Source organism: Erinaceus europaeus, chromosome 21 (assembly GCF_950295315.1).
Source record: "Erinaceus europaeus chromosome 21, mEriEur2.1, whole genome shotgun sequence".
NCBI classification, from domain to species: domain Eukaryota; kingdom Metazoa; phylum Chordata; class Mammalia; order Eulipotyphla; family Erinaceidae; genus Erinaceus; species Erinaceus europaeus.
Window position 1 is genome coordinate 27,057,292 of NC_080182.1, and position 9,875 is coordinate 27,067,166.

Genomic DNA, 9,875 nt, shown 5'->3' on the forward strand with positions numbered 1-9,875 from the left:
CACCTGTAATGAAGAGTTTAAAAAATCTTACCCATGTGTCAGCAATGGTGTTGTTACACATTAGCCACCCCCCCCCCATAAAGTGATAAGGAAAAACAGGGGAAGGAGAGCAAAGTAGTGCAGGTTCCAACCATGGCAGCCCTGTGATAGAGCACTGCACTGGGCTCTGTCTCCATGAGAATGAAAAGCAAGACAGCAGCATGGTGTGTGTGAAAGAAATCTGAGCGCTGATTTTTCAAGTTACCAAGACATTGAAACTGAAGAGAGTCTGCAGGTCCTGTGACTAAACAGAACCGATCTGGGGAGCCATCTTAGATGCAGGGAATGGAGCCTGCATGTGCAAGGGCCATAGAGGTAAATCCCACCATTTTTCTCAAATAGAGTCAGTAGTATTGTGTTGCAAATTGCAAGTGGCCAAGAAAGAACATCTTAAAACTTCTCAATGAGTGAAAAGAAATTTTGCATTTTTTATAGTAATGCACGATAAGTACACTATTATAATCATTTTACATGTATACATAGATCTGATTGTTATATTGTGGAGCTAGACAGAATACACTTAAGTCATCAAGTCTGAAAAATAAGCGTGTTTAACTGAAGAAGTCCACCCCTATATACTTCAACTTAAACTGAAGGAAAACTCTGTATGCCACTATTTATTGTACTAAAAATAGGATATTAGCTCAAATTACCATTTACTGGATGATGGTGCATTTACAGCACTTTCCCCAACAGGATTTTAGGAAAACAATTATTCGTTTCTCAGTATAGATTAACATCAAAGGGCTGAAGGAGGCATAGCCATAGCTCACAAGCTTCTGGAAACTTAAAATAACTGAACCATTGCTCCACAGCATTCCTAAGGAGAAGGAGGACAAAACAGAATCCAAACAGTACACGCCCACAAATAAAGCCATGAGCAGCAGGATGGTCTGGGTGGCACTGACTTCTGGAGATGCTCTGGGGGAAAGGCTGGTGCTGTGAAGATGCTGAGTCTGCTTCCTGTGCCTGCATAGGAGAGTCGCCATGTACCCACTAGCCAGGCCCATGAGGACAACAAGGACGGCATCCAACAAGGTCTTGAGTGAGGCAAATAGGTGTTGAATGAAATAGCTCAGGGGTGGAAGTGAGCAAGTGTCATCGACAACCCCAGTAGCAGCTGTGGTGTGGTTAAAGGAAGACACAACTGAGAGTATTCGAGGACTAGGGAACATACTGAAAGCCCAGAGGAAGCAGAAAGAATACAGGACACGTTGTGAGGATTGGGGTTTGAATTTAGCCAGACAAGAGCTTCTGGGGCTGAGGGTGATGGCCTGGAGGATGCTCAGCTGGCAGGTGGTGAGAATGGACAGTTGCCTGGTCATCCTGTTCATATACAAAGTAGACATAAGACTGAAGTTATTGATAACATCCTGGGACCAAAACTTGTTTGTGGCTATAACACCCCCAGTGAGAAGCATAATGGTTTGGACAAAGGCCAGGTGACCAGTGGCCAGGTCAGTAGGTCTGGGTCTGGACTGGAGAAGGAAGATGAGGGTGTGAAAGAGAAGAAGGATGATATTAGCTGAGATCCCAATGCCAATCTCAGAGTAAAAGATGTATCTTAAAACATTAAGAATGAAATCTTGCTGCTGGCGCTCATCTTTATGTGGGAAAACCACGCAGTTGTAGTCTGAGAAAGAAGCCAGTAAAAAAAGTCATCTCATCATCAACATCGCCAGCTTCAATCATCTCAAGCCGCAGGACTGCTGCTGTCAACCAACTTGTGGTTCAATCCTGATGCTGCCTCTTTCCCTCCAGTGCTCAAGTCGTCCTCACACCCCCTGGGTGCCATCCCCACCCCCTCCCTGCTCCACTATGGGGGGGATATGCTGTACTTCCGAGTCGAACAGAGCCTCCCATCTCCTCTAAAAGAAAAATGTGAATTTTATGGGATGCTTTTCTTTATCTCTCTTTCTTTCTTTCTTTCTTTCTCTCTCTCTCTCTCTCTCTCTCTCTCTCTCTCTTTCTCTCTTTCTTTTTTTATGAAGCTGAGGTTATAAAACTGGCCATTTTCTTTCTTTGCTTTTGTATCATTTGCTTTGAGGAGAGGAAGGAGGGGAGAAGGAGGAGGATACATTTTAATATCAGTTATAATGTAAGGACTCACATCTTGTTGAATCAGAACAAGGAAACTACTTAAGTGTAGACATAAGACATTCCTAGTTATAGAGTGCCTCCTTTATAATGATGGGCAGAGTCCTCATTTCCTAGTACTATCTTTTTCTAATACTGTTTTATTTTCTTCAAGATGGAATCTTTTCTCTGAAAAAGAAGGAAAGCTCATTTTTTTTTCTAACACAAATAAAAATTACAAATAACTAGTGCATGCCGTCTGTCATCTACCTGACACTGAACCAGGAGGGGTGGCATTCAAACAGCAGGCGTCCCATCAGCAGGGAGTGGCCCTTACCGTGATAGGACAAGTAGTACGACTGCTCTGCAGGACACATGTGCTGGAGCAATGTCATCTGCAGAATCAGGAAGGGAACAATGGAGAAGAAATATGGTGCAGGTAATAAAAGCAAAATCATTGCCCTCATCACCATCTAACAATAGTGCTGTATACAGAGCATTTGTGAAATAGGCAAATCCAGGAGAATGTTTTAAAAAATCATAAATCATATGAATAATAGGTAGGTACTTTTTATAAAATGGTTGTAATAGTTTATATATTTCAAGTGTTATAAATTAGAGCTCAAGTGGCTCCTAAATGATGGATATTATTGTGTCAACATTCTCTGAGATAAGTCAAAAGTAGTGTCATTATTATTTCCAAGCAATGAAATGGGAGTCCCCTTAGATACTTGGTTGCAAATATTATGCACTGGATTTTGGGAACTCCAAGCACACAGAAAAGCATTGAGTTCTATGGTTGAAAGGTAGGTGAAATCAGTAGACTGGATTTCTTGCTAGACAGTTTTCACTATCCTCCCTTAAAAAAAAAAAAAAGTATTTCACATTTCTTTCTTCTTTCATAATAAATTCATAGTACAATATAGTTTGCAAGAAAATCTGAAATAGCCAAGCAGTACAGTTCAGAGCACGTGTGTGTGTGTGTGTGTGTGTGTGTGTGTGTGTGTGTGTGTGTGTGTGTGTCAGATTCTTATAGGCTTGGACATATTAATTATTAATGAATGGAAGGGGTAATTTTAAAAGCAAAAGTAAATGAAGAAATAATACAGAAGAGAAATCATCTTTCTCCTCACCAAATAATACTAGCAACAAATTCAGTTCTATACTAGACAGGCAGGACACATCTTTTTTTTCTTCAGTACACTTGTTTTTACCCTCATTTTACTGAATGAAAATACACAAACTCTAGAATACATGTTTAAGTGATATCAACAATACCTGGAAATTTGTGCATTTAATTGCGGGACAGCAAAAGTATCTATGAAAGAATTCTTGTATTGCTATTTAGGAGTGACAAGTAAAAACTGTTAACAAAATGAAGTAGGCTGGGGGTATGGATTGACCTGCCATTGTCTATATCCAGCAAACAAGCAATTACAGAAGCCAGACCTTCCACCTTCTGCACCCCATAAAGAATTTTGGTCCATACTCCCAGAGAGGGATAAGAAACAGGGAAGCTTCCAATGGAGGGGATGGGACATGGAACTTTGGTGGTGGGAATATGTGGGATCGCATCCCTGTTGTCTTACAATCTTGTTAATAATTATTAAATCTCTAATAAAATTTTTAAAAACTATCAACAAAACAATGATTTTAACATGTAATTTCATCTTAATTTCTTCTTAGAGACCAAGTTGCCAGAATTCTGAGATGTAATTCAATAGCAGAGACCTGGTTTCAACCTATTTTGTACACTTGATAAAGCAGGTGACCCATCTTGCAGATTCATCATTTTATTCTGAAATTATATGTTTAAATAGCAAAAACTACAAAGGCATTTACTATAGGATAATTATACTTTATAAAAGTCAGCCCTATAAGATAATTCTACTTTGTAAACATAGGATAATCCTGTTATAGCAAAACAAAACTAAGTATATTTGATAAAAACTCAGAGCTAATACTTCTCCTTATGAGTGATATGAGTTAGATGGTGTTCAGTATAAATCAAGAGACAATAGAATGCTTGTCAGAATGCAAAAGTACTGAAGATATACATGTTACTTTATACATAGAATAAATGTATTTTTCTGTATTTTACTAGGGGATTATAATTTTTAAGATTCTAAGATAACAGAAGTGTAGTTCCACATCCTTCCCACCACCAGAGTTCTGTGCCCTGACCATCCCAATCATAATCATCTTAGTTCTAGGGTCAAAAAATGTGGATTAACTAATTTTTTTCAATTCATGTGTTTTAATTCTCTATATTCCACATGTGAGTGAAATCACATGACAGTTGTCCTTAGCTTCTTTATATAAGTCCATGAAATGAATGGGTTAAAACATTTTTTAAAACTACTGCATTTAGGGAGTTGGTCGGTAGCACAGCAGGTTAAGTGCACATGGCAGTGCAAAGTGCAAGGACCGGTATAAGGATCCTGGTTTGAGCCCCCAGCTCCTCACTTGCAGGGGAGTCGCTTCACAAGTGGTGAAGCAGGTATCTATCTTTCTCTCCCCCTCTGTCTTCCCCTCCTCTCTCCATTTCTCTCTGTCCTATCCAACAACGATGACAACAATGATAACTACAACAATAAAACAACAAGGGCAACAAAAGGGAATAAATAAATATTTTAAAAAAACAAAAACAAAAAAATAATTACTGCATTTGAAAACTAAGTATAGAAGTAAGAGGAAACTCCATTTCAATAAAGAAAACAATATCTGAACCTTATTAGAGCTGTATATCTAAGCTGAAAACCCAGACAACTTCACTGCTAGACCCAATCAGTCTCGGTGGAGACTGCCTAGGAGTTGCCCACCCTGATTCTAAGTCTGACAAAAAATGGGCACTTACCCAGATGGACTGTGATGACCTGTGCTTGTGGGAAGATCCTGCACAGTTTAAAGGCCAGGCTGACATTGCCTCATCTCTCTGCAGACCTGCAATTGTAGTGTCTGCAAAAAAAGGAGACAAGATCCAGCTGGGGAAGAGAGAACCATAGGGTCCCCAGTGAACACTGAACTTTCTCCTAAACTTTATTCTCTCCTGTGTACAAAGAATCTGGGAAGAGGTGGGCTGAAAAGTTTTCCATCAGTTCCCTTGGCAAATGGGCCTGGAGGATGCAGAGGGTGGCAATTATGAAGACAGCACTAAGTTCAATCCTTTGATCCTGAGGTCCAATTAGTGCTGTCCCATCCCACTCTTGGTAAAGCGCTGCTCTGGGATGAGAGATTGCTGGCTCCTCTCCTGAGTTCTCAGTTCTCAGTCCTCTTTGCATAATGGGATGGGATTCCCAAGCCTCTGTTGTTTTTCACCTGGAGCATGTGGTTTCTGAAGGTTACTGGTCATGATTTTAATGATTAAGTTAATGATTTTCACATCTAAGTTTTGGAATCAAGCTGAGAGTCACCTTTGCGAATGAATTTGATATAAAAAAAACAACGAATAGGAAAGATAGGGTCAGAGGTGGAAATTGAACATAGAGGGGCCGGGTGGTGGTGCACCTGGTGGAGTGCACATGTTACAATGTACAAGGACCTGGGTTTGAACCCCCGGTTCCCACTTGCAAGGGAAAAGCTTTGTGAGTGGTATAGCAGGGCTGCAGATGTCTCTCTGATTCTCTGCCTCCCTCTTCTCTCTCGATTTCTGGCTGTCTCTGTCTAATAAATAAATAAAGATAATAAAAAAAGAAGTTGCACATAGAGTCCCCAAAGACATAGGGTCTTATTTAAAATTAATAATATGCATTTTTGAGTATTTTACTAGAAGTATCTCACTTTGTCATTCTTGGTATTTTATTATAGAATTTTTACAATTCTAATATAAGATGAGCTATAAAATAGAACTGCAGGCTTTAATTTTTTAAATATGTGTTTTCTATGGAATATATTTATCATTAGTGGATTGTTATTGAATATCATATTAATATAATATTAAATGATATATTCAAAATTATAATTTACTATTTACTATTATATATATTGAGTGATATCAGAAATCATGTTCTAGTCCTAGTTTTGTTATTTGTTATTGTCACATAACATTTCTTAAACTATTTTATTCACCGGAGTGCTAAGTCAAGGGATCCTTAACAATTTTTTCAAATTCTAATATTCAGTGAGTCTGTGGAGTAAAAACAGTATTGGTAGTTCAAAATGTGGCAGTCCTCATTATATTTCCCCATAGTAACCTACCACTTATGTTATTTTAATTTTATTCAGGATTTAATATTGATTTACTTAATTACAAGATAATAGAGGTACAACTCTGCACCGTTCCCAGCATCAAGAGTTCTCTGTCCTCATTCCCTCCATTGGAAGCTACATCATTTCACCTAAGGTTGCAGATACGGGTTAAATATTATTTCTACAACCTTCTGTCTATATTTTGCATATATTTACCCATTCATAAGTTGCATATATGCATATTACTACATCTAATTGCCCCTCTCTTTTTACTCTTCTCTCTCCAGGTTCTGACAGAGTTGGAGTTCAGAGCCCTCTGGTCATCTCCCACTATTATTTCTCCCCCACTGGAAGTATGGACCAAAGTTCTTTTTAAGGTGCAGAAGGTGGGAGTTTTGGTTGCTATAGTTGCTTCTTTACTGGACATGGACATTGGCAAGTCGATCCATATACCCCAGCCTGTTTCTGTCTTTCCCTAATGGGGTAGGGCTCTGGAGAGGTGAAGTTCTGGGACACATTGGTGAAGTTGCCTTCCCAGGGAAGTAAGGATGAAATTAGGGTACCATTTGCAACTTGATAGCTCAAAGGCCATCAAAGCTGGATAAGATGATCAATGAACAGGAAACAAAAAATAGGAATAGAACAGATGAAACTAGGAGTCTTAGGGTAGAAAGAAGCAAGGAAGTATATTTTAGTTGTTCCTAGGGGCCTATGACTATTGTAGTTTTTACTTGAGTTTGATAACTAACATGGAGTTGGACAAAAAATATTGTCTGAACTTGAATATTAAATCTATTTTCTCCCTAACATGTCACATTAATAGTGATTTATAAGAATATAAATTAATAGGATTAAAATTTCACACATTTCCCTCCACCAAAAGTCTGTGCTCACCTCCCACCACTATAGGTAACCACTGTAGTTTTCCATAGTCTACATAGGGGTTGACTGGTCGCTTCCATAAGTAACAGTGTCTTATGGGCCCTCTCAGGACCTTGGCTGTCCTATAAAGCCATGACGGTATGGATAACCCCAGTCTCTGAAGGGAGGCTGGGGGTATCCTGCCCTGCCACTTGAAAAAAACTGGTTCTGAAATGAGTGTAGCCTGCAGTGTTCCTCAGATGTGACATGAGCTATAAGCTCAGACCAGCAGGAACTTTCCATTCTCTCAGACAGTATTCTCATCCAACCTCAGGCTAGCTTGTATGCCCCCATGAACATGCCTAAAATGGTTCTCCTAGCTTTCTTCTACCCTAAAGTCCCTACTCCCATCTGCTCTGACTTTGTAGTTTCTGTTCATTAACCATCTTGCCTCAGCTTAGGTCATGACACCTTCTAGACACCAGGCTGCAGATGTTACCATGACTCCACCCCTGATTTTTCTGGACAGATGACTTCACCAATGTGTCCTGGACACTCACATCTCCAAAGCTCTGGCCCACTAGGGAAAGATAGAAACAGGCTGGGGTTATGGATCGACCTATCAATGCCCATGCTCAGCGGAGAAGCAGCTATAGAAGTCAGAACTCCCACCTTCTGCTCCCCAAAAAACAACCTAGATCCACACTCCCAGTGGGGGAGAAGTGATAGGATGAAGATAAGAGGACTCTGAACTCCAGCTCCGTCAGCACCCAGAGAGAGAGAAGGAAAAAGAGAGGGACATATGGAGGTAGTTATGACGTCATGAATGGCATAGAGGGAAAGAGAGGATTGAATCAGGAAAAGAAGGGACAACTATGTATAAATGCGGACAGATAGTTGTAGAGAAGATGGTCGGCCCCTGTCTACAACTTTAGGGGAACTGTGGTGGACTGCAGTGGCAAGAGTGAAGATTCAGAACTCTGGTGGGGGGTGGGTATGGTGTGGATTCAAATCTCTGTCAACATGTAATTCTGTAATATAAAAATATAAAAATAATTTTAAAAAAGGAAAAAATAAATATGGGTTGTAGTGTGTTAGTATGTTTCAAGTATGTATGTTCAGTTCTCTAAATTCCACATGAGTGAAACCATCCTATGACTTTCCTTAAGTCTCTTTTGTTTGGCCTCCAGGGTTATCACTGAGGCTCGGTGCCTGCACTGCTCCTGGAGGCTATTTTTTTTCCGCTGTTGTTGTCCATGTTGTTTATCATTGTTGTTATTATTATTATTGCTGTCCTTATTGTTGGATAGGACAGAGAGAACTAGAGAGAGGAGGGAAAGACGGGGGAGAGAAAGATAGACACCTGCAGACCTGCTTCACTGCTTGTGAAGTGACTCCCCTGCAGGTGGGGAGCGAGGGGGCTCGAACCGGGATCCTTAATCCAGTCCTTGTACTTCACGCCACATGCGTTTAACCCACTGTGCCACCACCTGGCCCCCTCCTTTACCTTTTTCCTTGCTTCACTAAATATAATGTTCTCCAGTTCTATCCATTTTATTCCGAAAGATGTAAAATCATCTTTTTTTGCTGAGTAGTACTCCATTGACTATATGTCCCTAACTTTTTTTATCCAGTCATCTGTTGGAGGGCATTTTGGTTGATTCCAAATTTTGGCTGTTGGGAATAGTGTAGCTATGAACACAACCATGTGATTGTTACCTCTTGTTAATCATAGTGGATTCCATTGAATTGCACATGTTATACCATTTCTGCTTCCCAGATACTAATCCTTCATGGTCTTTGTGGATTCTTCACTGGATATGTTGCTGGATTTAATTTGCCAAGATTTTACTGAGGAAGCTTTACATTAATTTTCATCATGGATATAAGCCTATGTTTTTATTTTATTTTTTTAATTTTATTTACTAATGAGAAAAATAGGAGGAGAGAGAGAAGGAACTAGACATCACTCTGGTACATGTGCTGCTAGGGACTGAACTCAGAACCTCATGCTTGAGAGTACAATGCTATATCCACTGCACCACCTCCTGGACTACTGATTTTTGCTTTTCTTGGTAGAGTCTTTTCCTACTTTGGAGATCAGACTATGTTAGTTTTGTAGAATGTGTTTGGGTACTCTTAACTAAGCACCGCCCTGCCTGCAGGGCATTGGTGTAATCCCCACTGGCTCGTGATGTCTTTTTTGCTCCGCCCCCTCTTGTAGTCACCCTGATTTCCACCACTGTCTTTTCGCTCCACCCTCTCTATGTCACATTCTGTTTCCACCCTACTTGGCGAGTATATATAAGGACAGGATTGTGATTAGGGCTTGGCTTAGATTGCGCCGCTGCCTGGGAAGCTAGCCAGCCCGGCAATAACTTTCACTTTTTTTACCTAGTGTGTTATCTTGTTGCTTATCTATTTCAGTTACCCTTCCAAAGAATCAGCTCTCATTTCATTATTCTTTTCTATTTCATTAATTTCTGCCCTCACTTTAACTTCCTCCATCCTCCTGGTGATTTTTAGGTCTTTTTCTTGATGCTTTTCTAAGTGGTCAGGTTGTTTATTAAATAATTTACTCGATACTTTTCCTGTTCATTTATGTGGACTTTCCTTTCTGTGAGCATCCCTGTAAGAATTGATTTATCCTCATCCTTATGGTTAAATTTCTAATTTCAAACTTTCTCAAATGTAAACTAAAAGTGCCTTAG

The 9,875-nt window shown here is 39.8% G+C and overlaps 1 protein-coding gene across 1 annotated transcript; it reads right to left on the reverse strand.

The window, feature by feature from the left end:
- Positions 1–695: 695 nt before the first annotated feature.
- Positions 696–9,672, reverse strand: LOC132535335 (vomeronasal type-1 receptor 90-like). Its single transcript, XM_060180895.1, has 3 exons — positions 9,596–9,672; positions 7,198–7,307; positions 696–1,672 (listed from the first exon to the last, which is right to left on the reverse strand). The coding sequence occupies exons 1-3, from the start codon at positions 9,670–9,672 to the stop codon at positions 696–698; spliced, it is 1,164 nt and encodes a 387-aa protein (XP_060036878.1).
- Positions 9,673–9,875: the final 203 nt, after the last annotated feature.